The sequence below is a fragment of the Dendrobium catenatum genome, unplaced genomic scaffold (genome assembly GCF_001605985.2).
Source record: "Dendrobium catenatum unplaced genomic scaffold, ASM160598v2 fragScaff_scaffold_703, whole genome shotgun sequence".
Taxonomy (NCBI): domain Eukaryota; kingdom Viridiplantae; phylum Streptophyta; class Magnoliopsida; order Asparagales; family Orchidaceae; genus Dendrobium; species Dendrobium catenatum.
The window spans coordinates 486,656-507,180 of NW_021319165.1; the positions used below are offsets into that span (position 1 = coordinate 486,656).

Consider the following 20,525-nt stretch of genomic DNA (forward strand, 5'->3'; position numbering starts at 1 on the left):
TTTTAGATATTGCTCGGCTTGGGCAGCACCCAGATGAAATCAAACTAGAACTAAGGAGGGCTTACTACTATATAAATCTTGAGAGGATTAAACTCAAGCATCTTAAAGCTAGGATCTAAACTGAGGTAGGATTTGGTAAATCTTAAGATGATTAAAACTTGAACTGTTTGGTATAAATATTGCTAAATTCTGATAGTAGTTTGATTATTTGTTTCTGAATTCAAGATTTATGAGAGGATAAATCATTAAATCTCTTAAACTCTATGCATGGTGGGATTTAATAAATCCTGAATTTAATCCATAATGGGGCTGAAACAGGATTTATTAAATCAATTTCATGATGAACGATCCAGTCAACGTTGATTCAAACTTTCCATCATTTTTACGACGGGCTAAAATAGGTCTATGAAGAATTAAAAGCATGTCTCATACATGGAAAGTTCTAGGGTGAAATAATTTCTCACGACCTTGAATCTTTAGTGACTTACGTAATTTCAAATTTTGTTGAGCTTGTGAGTGAGTATCTTCGAGGCCTTCGTGCTCCTCCAATCAGAGTCAGGCACTATGCTCAGTTTAGTAATAGTTAAGCTAAATCTTGCTTATATCCTACCTAAAATAGGATACAAAGCAACCCCTAGGAGTCTGTTTGGTTTACTATAATGTGGATATCAGTATTATCTAAATAGCAACCCCATCCAGCTATTTAGTATTTCATTACATGTAATGTGCTTGATTCAGTGCTATGTAGAGTGATCGACAGCAGTATAGCTTCCCTCTTCTTAATTGTTTATTTTTTTCTACTTTTTGTGTGACTATAAATATTGTAGTAATCTGGTTACGCCACTATCTATATTTCCTCATTCTAACTCATGAAGAACACTTCAAAGTTTGAAGTCACTAATTTATAAGTTACATTATTTTATAGTTTAGTTCTATCTAAATTTTACTACTTAGGATCATGCACATTCTATATATATAGAGAGAGATTTTTTGTTTTGCTTGAATGCATATTCTCCCTTATTCAGCTTTATTTCTCATAAATTTATCTTTCATCGTGTAAAGACTAAATGAATCTGCCTCTAATGGAGAAGTTATTGATTTCTTTCTATTTTTTTTTTCTGCTCTCTTTTATTCTTTTCCACACTTGAGAGGTAGGTATTAACAAGCAGTTTTAGCTGTTATCTATCTATTATTGCTCCCTTTTTAGTGTTATGAGCTATAGAATTACTCATTTTATGTGTAGATCTGAACTAAATTCATTTCAAGAAAATCATTTGAACTGGACATCTCATTTCTAACAAGTGATTCATTTTAATGAAGATACTTAGATGTTTCCTCAAAGAATAAAGCGCATTCAGCATAGTTTACTGAGAGTATGGCAGAAGAACAATCCTATTAGTGCTATTAGTGCTGCTAAGGTTTCGTTTTGGATGACTTTTTTAATGCTTTCTAAAATAGCTTTTGTAGCTAAAAACTTTCTTGAATTATAAATTTTTGTACTAAAAAGCTGTTTTAGAAATCAATGAAAAAGCTATCCGCCTAAATTGTTCTGTGATACAAAATGCATAATGTTCATAATTTATTTGAGTTATTTTAATTATTTTATGTCTACTTTCACCACAAAAGTTTCTTGTCATCCGAAAAATGTGAGCAAGACATTTATAGGAGAAATTATTCTGTGCGGAAATCGGACGCCGAACGACATCTGGAGACCAACCAGAATGTGCCACTTCAGTGGTACCAAGCCGTGGCACTGAGCGGTACCAAGCCACAATACTGAGCACATAGGTGACGTGGCATATTCTGGTTGGTCTCCGGATAGCATTCGGTGTCCGCACATAATACTTAATCCATTTATAGGGGATGATCATTTCAAATAGTTTAACTAATGAAGTAAACTTTGAAGTACATCGACTACCTGTATTACTCAGTTCTTGCTTCTCACTGTACTGTTATGATTCTCCTTTGATGGCATGTAAACCATGTTTTATTTAGAGGTGAATGAATCTTTATGTAGCTTTCTTCTTCCTTTTATATATAAAACAAAAAAAAAAACAATTTTATATGTCATCTGAAGTAATTTTTTTTTCTGATTCTGGCATTTGACAGCCATATTTTCATAGCTTGAATTTGAAGAACAGCAAGGAAGTGATATTGTAAAGTTACAATTCCAGCTAAAGAACAGACGGATTTGCAAGTGCAAAGCTTCAAAGCTGCATCAGGAGATTGCGACTATTTTATGATTGAGTTGGATTCTTCACCTTATTGGATGCTTGATTGCTCTACTCCCATCTATATATTTAAACTCATCTCTCTGTGTTTTAGCTTGTTATTCTTTAGTAATTGTTGTCTGAAGATCAGCTGTGGATCTTCTTGATTGATGGCCTTCCTCATGTTTTAAATCAGATATTATTATCTATACTATGCCAGTGTGCTTGCCTTCTTGATCTTGTGTGTGTGGAAGACTATTATGAAGTTGCTAATCATTATACACCAAATATTTTATAGTTATTGAGACTCACTAACAATTATGAATAGTTAAAATTTGAAGCCTTGATAGATTGGATTTTCCTCATAAATATAACATTTAATTTGCGCAGAATAATACTCCGGAAAAGCATCAATACACAACAAAATGATTGAATTCTATTTCATAAAGACAAATTTAATAAAAAAAGCCGTTTCTGATATGTTCTAATCAAATTTATTTAGGTCTACCTCTATTTTTCTTATCATAAGTCAAATCTAATACATCTATTTTCCTAATCTGATTATTAAAAAGCTATCATTTTATATGACCAAATCATCTAAGATGATTCTCTATAATCTTTTTTTATTTTTTTCTTCTTTCGTAAGAAAAAAAAAAATCATTCATCTACTTGGGCACTGTCATCTCTGCAACAATAAACAAAATAAGTAAAAAAAATTGCATGTAATAATTTTTTTATGTAAAAGTTCAGAAACATTAAAAGATTTTGGTGAACCGAATTTTTAAAGAAAAAAATCAATATTTTGTGAGTTAATAAATTGTTCATATTTTTACCCTTTTTTTAGTTAATTTATGCATTAATATTCCAATTTTAGGACCTATTAATTGCAAGTATTAGGAGCGTATAATAAATTAAATTCAAAGGCTTTGAAAGTTAAGATGTTTGATTTATAACAAAATAAATTTTTAAAAAAATTATTGAGGTACTTAAAATCCCCCTATTGGTTCATTTTTTTATTTAAAATTTATTTAAATCGTTCCTATTTTTCGCAAGTAAAAAAAAAAAAAACCATTCTACATACAAAGTAATATGAAAAAAAATGTATTTAAAAATTATGTGATTTTTTTCTTAATGTTTAGTTAAACAAATAGTTTGCCACGGTTTCGAGACAGCACATTGGGTTTCAATAGAGGTACATGAACGAGGAATTTGAAATTCGTCCAAAAGAACTACAAATCGCTCAAAGAAGATCAAAATATATGAATTGAATTTATTTTACTATGCATCAAATACTCCAAAAGAAAACTCTGATGGAAGAACATTGCTTAGGCTTTTGAGACGACTTTTTTATTTCTTCTTAAAGCAGCTTTTAGCTTAAAAAAATTAATTTTTTAACTAAAAAAACTGTTTTAAAAAGCAGTAAGAAAACCATCCCAAACAAAACCTTAATTCCGTGCATTTAACTACAACTGAATACATAGAGAAGACATGTAGATCATCTTGATCTGTTGGTTGAGAGCTTCGACTACCAACTAAAAGATTTTGGATTCGAGTCTTCCATATGTGCTGTATATATGAATTTTCCTTAATTGATCTAAATATCTCAAAAAAAATAATACGAAGAGAAGATAGTGGTTTCAACTTCCACAAGAGACTTATGAAAATGCCGATTACATGCCCACCACATTAATAATTAATACAAAATACAAAACATCTTCGAGTATAAAAACAAAATTTCAGCATTGACTTGCTCAAAAAAATCAAATAATACGTTGCAACTTTCAGTCCTAAGAATAATTAATGTACACAAAACCCTTACAACGATGCCATCACAACATAATAAGTTGATGAAGAAACAAATGGAAAAACGTACTAGGAATATGTGTAGCTTACCATTCTGTTGCTTTCTTTTCCCTCTTGAAAGGAAAATTTTTTTTTTTTATGTGATGAGAACTCAAGCACTAGCTTTCAGCCAGAAGAGTTTTCAAGTTTTGACGGAACTTTGGAATAACACTAGCATTTATGACCATGACTAACCCCATTGCTCTGTAATTCTTCAGCTGCAGGAAATGACAAAAGTTCAGTTATTATCACTTTCAAATACAGAAGTCCTCTGAAACAGAGCTGTTTCAGTCCTTTCTGAAAGAAATAATCAGTGAGAGTCCATTTGGTTGCTTTAAATTAGAAAAAATGTTTTAACAAATGATAGAATTTTATCATTTCTATCATTTGAATGTAAATAGTTGGACATGAATATGATATCAAATACTGCACACTTTCTCAAAATCCCCTAAAAAATAGGGGATAGTTTGTATTATTTGATGAAAGGGAAACGGAAAATAGCAAGATAGAATTGATCCTCTATTCGAGAGGAGGATCGATCTCTCCCAAATCTCTAGACGCCAGTAAAGCCCAAAAACCTAAAGCTAAAAGATCTCAAATTCAACAAAATTCAAGATACCCTAACCCTATGAAAACAAACTATTTAATGCATAGAAATCAAAAGGAAATCTCTAAACAGTCCCTACATTCAAATTTCCCTCTTAATTCCCCCAAAAATCCTTCCTATTCGGCTCCCCTGGAACTGGTGGAGTGTGCAGCTCTTCTTGGAGGCTGAAGAGTTCCATCTCAAATTGCACGGGCTGGTCCCGTAGGACCGGTCCACCTAACAAAATGCTCTCAATTTACACAATCAAATCAGCACTTATCACCAAATTCATTCGTTCCAACATTCGAATGGAACGGTCTAACAAAATGCTCTCAATTTACACAACCAAATCAGCACTTATCTCCGCATTCATTCGAATAGGTATTTCTTGGAAGCCACATCTCTATCAAAATATAAGAAATCAGCGATGTTTATAATTAATTGAGCGGATCAGAGCAGACGGGTAGGACCTGGCCTATGGTTCTTAGTAACCATAGTAGTGAGAGAGCTGAATGACGCAAATTGATTTTGAATTGGAGTTTTGTTATGCAACTAGAACAATATCATGCATGTGAATCATACAATATCATGCTTTTTTGAAATCCAAATAGCACATTCAAGAATGAAAACAAAACAAAAATACAATGACAAATAAAATAAAAGAAATCAATTAAATATTCAGACCATATAAATTCAGCATAACATTGTAATTTATTGACCACAATTAGAATTTTAACTGTGTCAAATTTGAACAAAATTAAGAACAGTTGCAAGCAAACGACAAGTTTTGTAAAAGATCAGTATAAAAATTATCAAAATGAGAAATCCATGATTCTTGTCAATAAAAGGAGATCGAATTAAATAATTATACTTATAATATATGCTCGAAGCAATCACACATCAAATTTGCACCCATAAAATTGCAAAGTAAAAGAAAAAAATGATTCAACAAAAATTGTGAAATTATATACCTCAAGTAATTCTATTTTAAGGCTACTCATCTTCTTTGTTTAATCTCTAAGTCAATATTATGATGAAGTATGACAGTTTATACCAATAAAGTGCAGAACATGTGATGTAATACCGCATGCGCAGGAGCTTCGTCAGAAAGTTAAAATTGATTGACAATGGAATTACAATTATGAAATTATTGAGATAACAAGAAAATCATTAAAGCTTCGTAGTCGTTAACTAGCTTAGGTGAAGAAGTACACATAGATTGACCTAACACTTATGGATAACCAATGATAGTAGCAATACCAAAAGCTATTAATCAACAATCCGCAATTTAATAACGAGAATTTCACCTTGGGGATTGATCACTCAACTACACTAGGCTTAGCGGGAGAAGATCTTCAGCACACCAAACGATGCCATGAGGAAGGTTGCAACGCCGATAGTCTTGAGCCACGGGAAGGTCGCCGATGGTGGAGAAGACACGGATGGATAGCTTTCAATGGTCCTCGAATAATCTTCGAATTGTTCGTCACTGACGTCGATGAGTGTAGGAAGAAAGCGGTTCAAGTAATCCTCAACCGTTTCGCCGGGCCCAAATCCAACGTCAAAGAAAGGAGATCGGGTGACGTGGGTGTGGCCGTAGATGTCGAGCAACAATCCGCTATCACGCTTCGGATCCGCCATACATGCTTGGCGTAGAGAATTCTTCAAGTGGAGGAGAGCTAGGGGAAGGTAGTAGAGACTCCTTGCTTTGGAAGAAGGAGGGAGGCGAGAAGTGAGAGAGCTGGCGGGATGTCACAGGGGAAGGGGCGGCGGGTTCCAAGAGGAGAGGATTAGGGTTTGGGAAATTCAATCCTAGTTAATTCCTCAATAAATCTGAAATAAATTATAGAATTAATGGTGTTTGGAGGGAATTAATTTAGGATTTGAATTTGATTTCATAATGGATTGGGGCTAGAATAGGAAACAACAAGGGGAAAGCCCAATGAGGGGGCCGACGGGTTGAGAGAGGGAGAGGTGAGGGAGTAAAACAAAACCTGAAGTTTATTTCAGGTTTTGAGGGAATTAAGAGGGAAAATTATTAGGATTTGAATTCAAATGAGGTGCCATCAATGGGGCACTAATTGTGGATTCACCTGGGTGAGGCCGGCGACATGCTAAGGGGGAGAATTGGGGAAATCAAATAGTAGAGTTTCCAAATTTGGGTGATGACATGGAGGTAGGTTGTGAGGATTCCAATTTACTTTAATTTGAAATTGAAATTGATCAAATAAACTTTCATAAATTGGATTTCCCAATTAGGAAAGAATTTGAAATTCAAAATTCAAATTTCAAATTTGGGAGCATGCGGAAGGCGGGATTAGCCGGTTGGGGAGTTGCCAATGAAGTGGTCGGCCCAAACCTTGAGGTTGGCCGGGGTGGACTTCCAAGGGGAGGGGTGGCGGCAATGAAGGGGTTGGGCTGATTTTCTTGTGGTGGAGGGGGAAGGAGATCGAGAAAATACTACGAGATAAAATGATAATTTAACCACGAGCCGCGGACGCTTCCAACGACTGGTGGGCCTTGCGATTTGCTCCCCTTGAGCTCTCTCTCTCTCTCTCTCTCTCTCTCTCTTCAAGCTCTCATGCAAGAAAAGAAGAAGAAACAAAGAAACAAAAGCTAGATTTTCATTCAAATAGTAATTAACCTCATACAATAGAGATGACCCCTATATATAGGTCTCGAAGTACAAGTAAAATAAAGAGCGGAAATAACGACTAAATCGCCCTCAGGGCCCCAACATGACTCAACTCACACACAAGAGTATAATAGGAATACAAGAAATTGAAATGCAGAAACAACTAAAAATATAAGCTCTGAATCGTGGCCATCGATCTGCGATGTTTCCGGCGATACACATGTTTGAACCTTTGATCGATGACCTCATCAGCATGCATACGAGTTCATCATCCCATAAGCCACAAAATTATTGATAGATAAGGAATAGGTAGAAGACAATAGAATTTTGTGTCTGTTGTCAAACACCCTCGAAATTAGCCATAGTGTACCTCTAATTCAACTAAAAATGGAACAAACGAACACACATGATTGCCACACCCGATAATCCCTGATATCCAATAATCTATCAATATTCAAAATTTCAAATAACTGAATATTCATTTTTTAAGTTATGCCTCAAACACTAACCTCACAAATCATAAAGCCAACAAGTCATCTGATAGGAAGTACTTGAGTTCGCAAGTAACCCTAAGGAAAATACTTGAGTTCGCAAGCAAACCTAGCAGAAATTGGTGAAAACAGTGGGAAATCTTGCTGATTTCAGAGAGATTTCAGCAATATTAAGCATAAATTTCAAGAAAAATTGGAAAGAAACACAAGGAAATTTCTTCTATTCAACCCACGAACCAGAAAAGCAATACAAGATACAAGTTTCTTCAATTCGAGAGGAAGAAACAACTCTCCAAATCTCTAACAACGCCTAGAGCCCAAGAAGAAGAAATACAAAATCCCTAAACAACCCCTCATTAAAAAATTTCCCTCCAAAGTAATTATTAACATGACCTTCAGCCACCCTTCCACTTATAAAATATTAAGATCAATGCCAATAAGTACTTTCTCATTATAATTATCCATTTCGTTACTTCCCCGATTTCATTTGTCTAAAGTGTCTCTTCATACCTAGAACTATAATATGAAATGATCTAGTAGGTATCCCTTTCTGAGACTCATTGGAGCATTTGGATAAAGTTCTCTCTTTTATCCTGCATTTTAAAGCAAAATGATCATTCTGGCAACATATGAAACAAATGTTCTTATAAGATTTTCCTATAAATTTCTTCTCTCTATATGTATTTAGATGTGTCATGGCTATGAGAACCACTTTTCTTTCTAATGGAACCAAAAGAAATCCGGATTATCTTTGCATTTCACAACTATCTTGTTTGCTCTGCATTAATTTATAATACTTGTCCCTGGTCTCTGCACCCCAAAAAATAAGTAAATTCAGAATTTTCATGTTTACAATTCAGACTTCAAAACTTAACCTTCAATTTGCTTGGGGGTCAAGCTTTTTTGCTTTTCGTTTTTTGAGTGCTAGCCATTAATCATAACTTAAATAAATTAATTTCATTTAGAGAAATTCATAACACTTCTCTGACTATATGTGTCAAACGCAAATAACAAACAAAGCCAAATTAAACCAGGTCTGCTTTGCAGTTAGCAAACTCTATACAATATGCTAATGTAGCTTTGCACTGGTGTAAACAATATAGACTAACAGAGAAATCATATCAAAAGGAGGTAAACAAAGTATCAAATACAACGCATTATAACAACCACCCAACCAGGTCATGGCTTGAAGAACCTTTTTTAGTTTAAAAGCTGCACACTCAAAATTTCATGCAAGAAACACTGATTATGTTTTATATGATCACACTTGCATCTTTCATGATTTTATTCAACCATGATTGAATACTCTAAAGGCCACCTAATTACCCAAAAAAAAACTGAGAGGTAAAATCTGCAATATAAACGTACCTCATGTGGAACAAATGGTGAAGAATGAAGATGAAATGTATAAGAAAATGAACTCATCTGAAATAAGATAAGTTCACTGATAAGTTCATAAATGATTGGAAAGAAATTTTATACTAAAAATAATTGATCAGGCTAATACCTCGTGAAAAAGTTCATCTTCAGCTTTGAGGTAAATTATGGGTTCATCAGAATCATTTCCTGCTTTTGCATTGTATTGGTTGGCATGTTTATTCTACATTTATAATTGATAGAAAGGTGTTCATCAGTATAAAGAAAATATTAGTCTTCACAAATAAAGGATAAGGTTTCTGCCCTCCTTCATTTCATGAACAATCTATACATTATTATTTCCCTCAATAGTCAAGGTAGATGATTGATAGCAGATAAAATACCCCATATATTCTGGTAATCAGCAAGTAGAACTTGAAGCAGAATGAGTCTCTTAGTTCTTTTGTTGGCTTTAAAAATATATAAACAGAGAGAGAGAGAATAGTCATTAAACCATTTATCATTGGAAAATTGGCATCAAAATACGAGAGACGGAACAAGATAGAATATCACCATCCAACCTCATCTTCTATTGCCCAAGAGACCTCGTCAAACAGAGCATCATATAGTGGGGGTACCAATTGGTGTGGGCAGTTCACAAATCTCTGAGAAACCAAAAGACCAACATCACTTGCCTGCTGCTCCAACAGCACTTTCAGCTTTGTTTTCACGCTCTCATCACCACAAACACCAACTAGAAACTCTTTCAGCTCCCCAATGCATTGATGACCCTGAAAAAGACTTCGCATTCAAAACACTCTAAGAACATAAACAACAGAAACTTCGCCTAGGCAAAGAAACAGCTTTGCTCTTACTCCATATCGCCCAAAGTTAAGTGCGCTAATGACAGCATACAAATCCTCTTCGTCACCATCTTCTTCGACTTCATCATTCCCATCCAATTTCACGACAGTCCCTACGGTTGTCTGCCCGAGAATCAGGTCCACGAAGCCACTGAGATCCCACGGCTTTTCATCAAGGTAATTTTGGAGTAGAAGCTTCACACCATGGAAATCCCCCGGCTTGGGGTCAAAGAACCCGAAATCCGCTTGAACTATTGCTCCCTTCTTACCAAAATGGAGAGGAATAAGGACAAAGCTTATAAAGAATCCACAAAAAAAAAAGCATAAAAAATGTATTATGTCGCTTTAAAGCTAACTTCCAGCAGATGTTCTTCTTCATCGTTATTGTCCGAGGAAAAGGATGAATCCACCCGTTTGATCTTCGTGGGGTGTTTGAGACCAGCATCATCACTCTGTGCTGCAAAGTAGAATGAAAAAAGAAGAATCCTTAGGCTAGATGCTGTAGATAGATGAAAATTAACATAGCATACCTGCAGCTTTGGAAGCAAGGGAATTCTCGGAAACCCTAGCTCTGGCGGCGGAGGTCAAGCGAGTAAGGTGGAGGGCGCGGGAGAAGGAAGAAAATAACGGGAGGTTAGGGAGGCGGCGTCGCTTCGCTGATCGCCCCATGGCTCTTAGGTCCGGAGGCGGTTGAATTCGCGGGCGTCGGGGTCTGTCGGGAGAAATTATTACGCGTGGAGTCGGGACTCGGATTTTGTAAATATTCAGTCAGCAATTATTTAGTTATGAATATTATTGAGTATTTTATAAATATTTATTAAATATTTTATGAGTATTTATTAATTTATTATGTATTTATTGAATATTTATAAATACTTAATAAATACACAATAAATATGCAGCAATGCGCACGACTCTTTTCGTCCAGACTTCACACAGAACAATTTCTCGTATGTCGGAGGTTTTGCTGATAATTTTTTTTAAGGGGATTTACATGAAAGTTTTATCAGTTTATGAATAGTTTTTTAAATTGGTGATGTTATATATTTGAACATCTAGATTTGAAAATGATATTCATATTTTAGACTTGAACTCTACAAGAATATTAGACATCTGATTATCAGCTTTGAATATTGATTGAAACTTATTCTAGCTTTAAACAAAATAGATTTTATCCATGATTAAATAATGATGGAAGCTTTTTTCAATATTGTTTGTATTTTTGAACATTGTTCAAAAGATGATCAATGAAGCTTCAATTATGATTTGAAAACATTTCACTCAAGTCGAATAAGATTTGATCAATATTAGAACCTTGCAAACTCAGCTAAGATTTGATCAATGTTAAAATAAAGTTCAAGCATGAATTAAATCAAAGTTTGAATATTGTTTGAACATAATATGAACATAGTTTGAATTTATTATTTCGCTCTTGCCATCTCTTTTGAAATTAAATCATTTTAGTTGCCTTGTTATCTATGTAGATGTTTACTTTAATCATACTTAGATGGAGACATTATACTACTCTGATCACATGCAGAGTTCGGAGTATACTTGATGCGGAGCATCGTTGATACGGTGTTATGCAGGAACATTTTATCAAGCCATGTGCATTGGCTGTTAAGGACGTTCTCCACTTTCCCTCATTTACTTTATTTCTGTTTTTAGGCCGTTGGCATATGAGCCAACTATAGTTTCTTTTTACAGATATAGTATACCGTAGCTTCCATATTACCACGGGAATAGCCGTGGTTCATCAGTTCTTGCATTTTAACAAAGTTTCTAGTAGTTCTGCTACTGTTCCATTGCCTAGAAATTTTCTCTGTTTTTCCAGCTAACATTTCTGTGCAGATTACCTACATCAGATTGGTATCAGAGCCAGATGGCTGAAAGCAGTAGACGGGTGGCTCCCGGGGAAGAACGAAGCCTTGAAGCCCTTTGGGCAGACCATCGGAGGCTGTCGCAGCATGTCGAGGAAGTTGTTGCCGATGCTCAACAATTCCAGGCGGATGTGCGGAGAGACCTGCGTTCAATACTGATGCGACTGGATCGTTATCCGACAATGCGGACGACAATGCCGCTTAATCCCACCGGTAGGCGTGGAATTGAGGGAGGAAGGGTCCCGAACAGAGATGCATCTGATTCCGACGAGGGTGTGGAAATGTTCAGAGAACTGGAACTTTCGGATTCGGAGGAAGATACAGGGTATCATCACCGGCGGCGAATAAGAGGGAATGATCGACAACACAGCGAATTTCGCGTGAAGATGGACATCCCATTCTTCGACGGGAGATTACACATTGAAGACTACTTAGATTGGGAGCGCGCCGTGGAGACATTCTTCGAATACATGGACGTTGAGCCGATGAAGCAAGTAAAGTACGTTGCCTGTAGACTGAAATCGGGAGCTAGTGCGTGGTGGCTTCAGCTATTACAGTCTAGAAGAAGAGAAGGCAAAGGACCGGTACGCAGTTGGTGGAGAATGAAGCAACTACTCAGAGGTCAGTTCTTACCGACCGACTATGAGCAACTATTATACATGCAATATCAACACTGTTCGCAGGGAAACAGATCCGTGAGTGACTACACGGAGGAATTCCACCGACTGTGCGCAAGAAATAACTTAAATGAAAATTCGAATCAGCTAGTAGCAAGGTATGTGGGGGGACTGAAAGAGGCTATACAAGAGAAACTGGAGCTAAACACTGTTTGGTCATTGTCTCAAGCGGTGAACTATGCTTTAAGGGTGGAAATGCAAATGTCCAGACATGGGAAGAGTAGCCAAGGGAAAAAGTTTACCGAACACGCCTCAGACAGCAATCGTCCAGCTAATTTGAATATGGCTCCAACTGGACGTGTACAATCCAGCGGTGGAGGGAATTACATACCCAACAATGCTGTCAACAAGACGGGGGAGACTAAGTTTACGCCGAAATTCAAAGGTCAGTCCAAAGATAATCCTTATGCTAAACCCACAACAATTAAATGTTTCAGGTGTTTTCAACAAGGACATAAATCGAATGAGTGTCCAACACGACCCCAATTACACTTAATTGAGGCTGAGGATGAGGATGCAGCTGACGAGGCAGATGAGGTTCTCGAAAATGCGCTGGAAGATGTAGGGGGGGATGAAGGCGAACCATTAGTATGTGTAATCCAGAAGCTGCTCTTGGCTCCGAGAGTAGCAGATTATAATTTTAAAATATAACCAAATTATTAGAGATTGTATAAAACATCATTTTGAAGTTTTAACTCAATTAAAATACTATTTTTAGATACAGTTTAAACTAATATGATGCAATTATCAGAGGTGTTCGTCCACAAATTAGTAATAATTGCGAATATAATGAACAACCAACTTGAAAATCCAGTCGCAAATAAATAGTGATCAATTATATATATAAAATATGATGTAGGAGAAAAATGATCATATTGATCTTCTAATAACAACAACAACAACAACAACAACATCAAGTCTTTATCGATCCCACTAGTGGGGTCGGCTACATGAATCGTTTTTCTCCATTGTATCCTAATTTTCTCTCAATTATAAAAATATTTTTCAACTATACAAAAGTACCAATTTAGCCCCGTAACTCTTTAAATGGGGATCAAAACAATCATTTTGTCATATCATTTAAGTTTCTATTTAAAAATTTAATGGATTAAAATAAGAGTTTTATATAGTCGGGGATTATTTTGATCCTTATCTCTATGATATAATGATCTATTTTCAGGCAAATGTCCTTAGGTCAATATTATTTTCAGAAGGCATTTATGAAAATCAAAGAAATAGATCAATGGTCTGATTTCTTAAGTTTGGTTTTTCCCAAATGACATTTCTTCATTTAATTGTGTTTTTCTTTAACAGTGGTTTATTCTGTTTGTACAGGTTTAGATCCTTCCAAGGCTGCTTCAAGATTGTTGTCTATCGGCAAGTTAATCAATCAGGCAGTAAAGGATGCTCTGTGTGGTTTGACTTCCGTGGAGATTGCATTGCACTATATGGGTCGGTCAATGCATAACTGGATTGAACTCATTGATCATCTTCTAAGTCGACAGTTATAGTTCAAATTAGGGCCTTTTTGGATTCCAAGAAGGATTTAGTAAATCCTATTAATCTGGATTTACTGTATCCTGAGGATATTAAAATGTCATTGGTGAAATAGATGGGGATATTATTAGTAGAATTCAAGTTGGATGTTTGAAGTTGAGGAATGCAATGGGCTTGTTGTGTGATAGAAAAGTTCTCTTTAAACTTAAGAGAATATTCTATAAGATAGTGCTGAGACCTGCAATGCTTTATGGAGCAGAATGTTTGTCATTAAAAGATAAGCATAAAGTTAAGTGTTGCAGAGATGAGAATGGTGAGGTGGATGAGTGGCTTTACTCTAAGAGACATGACACGAAATGAGCATATTCATGAAAAGACTAGAGTAGCTCTAGTGGAAGAAAAGATTAGAGAGAGCTGCCTTAGATGATTTGGTCACATAAAATGGCGGCCTTCCAATCATCCAGTTAGGGGAGTAGATGTGTTAGTTTTGTCTTGTGTTAAGAAAGGTAGAGACAGACCTAAAATGATTTGATTAGAAAATAGTAGAAATGATCCTTCTTTATAAATTTAAATGAGAATTTGATTTTTCACATGACATAATGAAGAAAAAAGATTCTTGTAGCCGACGGATAAAGGCTTAAAGTTGTTGTGGTAGTAGTATTATCAAAAAGCTGGTTCTCTTTCCCACGAGATGTACTATTACTGTAACCTTTCCCACTGCTTGGCACCAATTGCCCAATTCCTGGACTGCTTTTCCAGCCAATACAGTGTGGGGTATACTTGAATGCCCGTTCCAACAAGATCAGTGAAGCGTACATTTTTTGTCTCCTTAATCATGAAACTGTTCCAAGCGAGAGATTAACCCTTGAAAAGGCAAATAAACCATGAATTTCATGGTACAGTTATGGGCTTATAGTCAATACAAATACATGCCTGAACACTGGCATTTCCATGAGAGAAAATTGATAGTTTTTAATTGTTTGACAACTGCTGAGTAAATAAGCCATACCACCAACCTAAATCATAGCTTCTGCTGGTTTATCTTTACCATTTGTAGCTGACATAATTTTGTTTTGGAGACTTAGAACTATTTGCCTAATTTATGAATCACTTTGTGATTTCCACCATGGTTATGCGAAAATCTTCCATTTTCATAAGATTTTCTTGACTGTGACTCAGGAGGTCTAATAATGTATGTATATTGGACCTTTTGAGATAATTATAGATCTTGGAAGACAATTCTAATTGGTCAATAAAAATACATGTCAATGAAATTCTTTTTTTGTTTTTTTTTTAATTAGTGAATCTGTCTTGAAAGGAAAAAAAGGGGTAGATTCCATTTGTTTTCATTTTTCTTGAAATTCATGCCCTCTTCCTCTGCATGTAGAAAATGAATTCCTCTGCATGTAGAAAAGGAATCAATAAATCAACCAAATTAAGAGTTCTGCAGAAATTTGAGACCGAAACTAGTAAGAAGTTTATATATTTCTCAAAGTCAATGGCTTTTATGTACGGTTTATATGCTTCTCAACATAGCTTATGAGGAGAATGAATACTTTATTTAGACAAACTTGTAAGATAAAACATGTAACAATTGTTTTTCCAATATGTTCTTTTTTCTGCCATACTTCCTGCAGAAAATTTCAACAAGAGTGTGTTTTGTCCTACCATTTGAGGTAGAAGATGTCATTTATGTGTTGCAGAGGCATTTTCACAGGAAGCAGCTTACTCTTTTGCTTGGTCTGGTACGTGGGTGGTTTTCTTGGAATTGGAATCAAAACCATCAATTTTAATTAATTTTCAATGCCACTTCTACTACCTAGATGAGATTATATATGCAAAATAAAACTTTGAGTATAAATTCAAGCCTTCATTTGTATATGAAGAAGCCGAATGTATTGCTAACTGAGAACTGTTTGGTAATGTGAAGTTACCACTATGGTTGCATGAAAACCATATATCTTCATCTGAAACATCTGAAACACATTTAACATCAGAAACAACCTGAAAATTTGGGTAAATATGGTGTATCTGTCATAGTAAGTTGTGAATACTTTCATTAAACTTGGCTAATCTAGAAGAAAATTTGGTATTCCAGATCTGTTAATTCTGTTTAAATAATTCAAAACCAGAGTAATATAAAGTACATGATCATATTCCTGTGAGACTAACAGCGACTGTAACAACTAAAGTTTCATGGTGGTTTCCTTTATCTCCAGGCTTGAAGATTCCGCTTACTATTGCATCCTTCTTCACCTTCTCAATCTCTTCAAAAGCATAGCATACATGAGCTCATTCCATGCGTCAGGGACCCCGGGAAGGCACCAGTGGCTACAATCCTGGCTCTTCACTACCCTCTGCTTCGTCTCTGGGAAGCGGTACATGGAAGGATGCGCTTCCTTCCTGTAATCTGTCATTCTTGTTATGTTAAGATAGAGAACAGGTGTCTTCATCTTCGACATGACCAACTCGAGTATGTTCAAGAGGTTTGGGTATTTTGCCAGATGCTTGTCGTCGAGGATCGGTAAAGTCTCTCCATCACAGCTGCCACCAGAGTTCCATTGCCCACCTCTGGATGATGAACCAACAGTGAATTTATCAGACTCTTAGCAGAATTTCAGAGATATATATATATATATATATATAACCCAAGATGCTGGCGAAGGAGGGGTGACGCGGTGACAGATACAACACGCGAGCTGCAAAAACTAGCAGCCCACGCATAACCCAAGAACTTCTTGGGAGGGGGATCACCACCTGAAATTATTTCAGGATACAGGTGAAATTATTTCAGGATACAGAAATCCAAACAACTAAGTAAAAGAACTCAAATATTATTCCTCTGCTATTCTCCCCTATTACATGTATTGACTTTATAGACAAATGTAGCAACATAATAGACTACACCAAACATAATGAACAACCATATAAAATTAAACTAGTTTGAAGTTTAACAGGATTAAGCAGCGTATTGGCCGCCGGAAAACCGCCGCAAAAATAAACCGCCGGTAAAAAGCCGTCGGAATTGGTTTCCTACGCCTTTTTTACCGGCGGTTACCAAACCGCCGGTAATTCTACACTAACCGCCGAAAAAAACCGCCGGTTTTCAGCGTTTTTCCTGTAGTGTGCCTAGGGAGGAGCAACTTCAGACTAGTAGTAAGATGTTCGGTCGGCCACCATAAGAAGGCGGATATGGTTGGCTAAACCGGTCTGGATAAATCCAAGTGGTGTCATTGAGTTTGCCTCAAAATCTAAAAACAGGTGAGGGTAGAAGAGAATGGAAATCAAAAGGATGCCAAATATTATTTGGGGGAAGCCATAGCTAAATTCCTTCTCCATAGGCTCTAATGACTCATTAAAACACCTAAGAACAAGTTGATAAACCTAGTCTCTAATACCCACATAGAGACTAAAATTAACAGATTTTAACGTCTTTTGGTGTAGTTACCTGAAGTGAGACCATGAGTAACCCCTAAAGAAGACTGTGGTGCGGTTAGAGTCAATATGCTCATCCAGCCACCGACCCCAGGTCGTCAAGGCTTTGTGATAAGCGTCATCAGCACTGAGCTTTCTATGAACATAGTCACCTTCCTGGTAGAAGTCCTCCCTGCAATTCTCAATATTCTTCATCAACTAATAAAATTTACATAGAGGTAATTAGGGAGGAGATTTAGGTTTCATTTGGGACGTACGGCTTTCTTACTGCTTCTTAAAACAATTTTTTAGTACAAAAATTATATTTTTTGTACTAAAAAGCTGCTTTAAGAAGCAGTAAAAAAGCCGTCCCAAACGAAGTCTTAGATTTAGACATGATTTACCCTTTAGAAGTCTTCTCATGCGTCCACCAGTGAGCTGTGTTGAATATAATCACATCTGCTGTTTTATAAAAGGAAGAAGTTTTGCCCATTATATCAAGCCGAAGGGTCTCCTTTCGAGTGCCATCTGAGCTCCAAATCTCCCATTCTTGAACTAGAAATGGTGCTCGAAAGAATTCAATTGTGCAATTGTATTCCTGTCAGAATATGCTATATTCAGTTAAAATTTCGCTAACTGGAAGAGCTAATAAATCAATTTTAGTGCTGACAGTGAATCTGTAAGCATAGTAGTTCTCATTTCTGAATTCATTCTTGCCCGTTATGTCATATACTCCATTTTTGTTGTTCAAAGAATTTCTCAGGATGCAGACCAGTGATTCCCACATGTTTCGGTTCAGCGAGTCGCCAACGAAAGCAAGTCTCTTCCCTCTCAGTATCTCAAGCAGGTTTCTTCCTTCCAACCTGAAAAACAGACGACTTTTTCTAAAAATAAATATGCAATGTTAAAAAATTGTCTTACAAAGATTATTTCTAGCTGCGCTGAGAAAGGAAATGAAGGAAATATTTTACAGAAATTATCGATTCATTTATCTTAACCGTTAAAATTCTCAAGCTCAGTAATTCCTGATCAGTCAGGCATCAATATATATAACGGCGTAAAAATCTGCGGCTTTGAGTTCATTAATTTCTGACTGTTTTAGCCGCCGGAAAATGACCGTCGATTTGCCTTTCCTGTACGGTTTATTCAAGCGGTTTATAAACCGCCCAAAAACATATCTAAACTGTCGGTAATAGTGATACAGCATTGGATGGATTTGATAGCAAATAAATTACTAATTTTTGAATTTCTCAAAATATATTCTTTCTTGTTGTTTCTCTTTCACTTATCAGTTCATCATTATGATTAACTTTTTATAGACCTGGAGCATTTTTATGCTAATATCAACTTCGCATTGTAAAAGCATTTGTTACCATTGATAAATATAAATAGTATGAAGTAATGAGTGCTTTAAAGCTGTACTTTTTAAAATGTTTATATTAAGCCTTTAGTTAATGAATCATGATTCTTGGAACCAACTCAGCTAAGCATATTTAACTAAAAAATCTTAAACAGAAAAAAAAATTAAAGAGAAACTACTAATCTGGTGCACTGCACGCAAAGGATTTCTTATAGAAATAAGAAACCAAAAGGAATAACATTATTATCAGTCATTTTTACATTGATATCCATGTTTAGAAATGCTATCATTTTTAGAGAATTACAACAAATAAAGGAATTTTTTCATAATAATTTGTTTAATGAATTCCATATAGGATATCAGTACAGTTGCCAAAGCCTGACTTTTGCTAACAGGAAACGCATTAATCTGGAAGAAGAAGAAGAAGAAGACGAAGAAGCAGCGCTTCAATCATCAATGTTGACAAAAATCCAATCAGAAAATTCTTATAAATAATATGTTTATATTATAGTTTCCGTTTATGAATTATAAGAATAAAGTTTTAATAATTGAAGATTTGCTTCTTCTTTTTTGCGATTAATTCATGATGATCAATATTCATGCAAATCAAAGAGGAGAGAGAGGATTAAAATCTGGAACCTGGGCATGGAACAAGCCTTAGGCTGCCACCGTAGCCTGGTGTAGTTTAAATCCGGTCGTCCATTCTTAAAGCAGTTAAAAGCCTCTTCAACAAACGGGCAAGACCCTGCCTCATACAAAGGCATCGTCTCTCCATCCTCCACCCATCTCCCATCAAACAGATCACAATGATACTTATCATTACTGCTTCTCCTCCTTCTTTCTCCCCATCCCTTCTTCATCTTCCCCTTATTCTTAGCCGACCTTCGAAGCTCTTCGTCACTGGTCAGCGTCGGGGAAGAAGAAGATGAGACCATGAGGTTGGCGTTGAGATCAATGGAAGTGGAAGTAGTAATACATGAAGAGGAGGAGAAGTTGGTCATGAGAGGGAGAGGAGTTTGTTGGAGAACAATTATCTTAGTGGAAGGGTAACGGGCGGTGCATATGAAGAAGAAAGTGGTGAGGACTGTGATGAACGTTAGAGATATTTGGAAGTAGGTGACTCCTTGCAACATGCAGTTCTTGCTCAGTTTCTTAACTTCATTTGAAGACGCCATGGGAGAGGGAGAGAGAGAGAGAGAGAGAGAGAGAGAGAGGGCGGGATGGAGAGGATGCCGACGGGTTGGATCGGGGAAGGTGGAGTTCGGCTTTAGGAGGAGGAAGGGTCGGCAGCTTCTTGAGTTGGATCGGACAGAGAAGGTGACGGGAGCAGGGCTTTCGCTTGGAGGAGGCGAGTGAACGAGAGCAGTGAGAGAGCTTGGGGCCGGTATTTAACGAAGAGTTTGAACTCTCGATCGAGGAGAGGTCGCATGAATAGCGGAAAAGCGATTCGGCGCTGCTGTACAGTGCCTCGGCGGAATTTCGGGCAGGATTCGCGGATTCGACAGTCCGAGGTAAGCGACGTTTCAGCCGGATTCGTGGGATTCGGCAGGATATGAGGTGAGCTGCTTTCTCTTTTTTTTTTTTTTTTTTTTTTTTTTTTTTTTGTCCTTTGGATTTAACATGCAGGTCAACAGACCCATTTTACCCAATTACAAACCGTTTAATTTAAATACAACCAATATAACCCAAACCAAACACGATTTGCTTGAACTAA

The 20,525-nt window shown here is 36.3% G+C and overlaps 2 protein-coding genes across 4 annotated transcripts; both read right to left on the reverse strand.

Moving 5' to 3' along the window:
* Positions 1–3,845: 3,845 nt before the first annotated feature.
* Positions 3,846–10,734, reverse strand: LOC110109316 (protein BCCIP homolog). 3 transcript variants are annotated; one of them, XM_020840328.2, is made up of 8 exons: positions 10,514–10,734; positions 10,340–10,440; positions 9,996–10,244; positions 9,702–9,911; positions 9,525–9,590; positions 9,272–9,364; positions 9,133–9,189; positions 3,846–4,270 (listed from the first exon to the last, which is right to left on the reverse strand). In XM_020840328.2, the coding sequence occupies exons 1-8, from the start codon at positions 10,650–10,652 to the stop codon at positions 4,172–4,174; spliced, it is 1,014 nt and encodes a 337-aa protein (XP_020695987.1). In that variant the 5' UTR covers positions 10,653–10,734; the 3' UTR covers positions 3,846–4,171. The 3 variants fall into 3 exon arrangements, with proteins under 3 accessions (XP_020695987.1, XP_020695986.1, XP_028551714.1); XM_020840327.2 differs by having other exon boundaries at positions 9,996–10,247; XM_028695881.1 differs by lacking the exon at positions 9,525–9,590 and having other exon boundaries at positions 9,996–10,247.
* A 5,479-nt stretch (positions 10,735–16,213) lies between these two features.
* On the reverse strand, positions 16,214–19,986 carry LOC110109314 (protein trichome birefringence-like). Its single transcript, XM_020840325.2, has 5 exons — positions 19,451–19,986; positions 18,122–18,314; positions 17,856–18,049; positions 17,486–17,644; positions 16,214–16,608 (listed from the first exon to the last, which is right to left on the reverse strand). The coding sequence occupies exons 1-5, from the start codon at positions 19,984–19,986 to the stop codon at positions 16,290–16,292; spliced, it is 1,401 nt and encodes a 466-aa protein (XP_020695984.2). The 3' UTR covers positions 16,214–16,289.
* Between the last annotated feature and the right edge of the window lie 539 nt (positions 19,987–20,525).

Excerpts from the sequence above, each read along its gene's own strand:
- LOC110109316 (XM_020840327.2), bottom strand. The coding sequence starts at position 10,652 with ATGGGGCGATCAGCGAAGCGACGCCGCCTCCCTAACCTCCCGTTATTT. Across the intron at positions 10,248-10,339 it reads AAGAAGAACATCTGCTGGAA|AAGGGAGCAATAGTTCAAGC; the intron begins GTTAGCTTTAAA and ends CATTTTGGTAAG. Across the intron at positions 9,591-9,701 it reads CTTGGGCAATAGAAGATGAG|CCAACAAAAGAACTAAGAGA; the intron begins GTTGGATGGTGA and ends ATATTTTTAAAG.
- LOC110109314 (XM_020840325.2), bottom strand. The coding sequence starts at position 19,986 with ATGGCGTCTTCAAATGAAGTTAAGAAACTGAGCAAGAACTGCATGTTG. Across the intron at positions 18,315-19,450 it reads AAGGCTTGTTCCATGCCCAG|GTTGGAAGGAAGAAACCTGC; the intron begins GTTCCAGATTTT and ends TCTGTTTTTCAG. Across the intron at positions 18,050-18,121 it reads ACTATGCTTACAGATTCACT|GAATACAATTGCACAATTGA; the intron begins GTCAGCACTAAA and ends ATATTCTGACAG.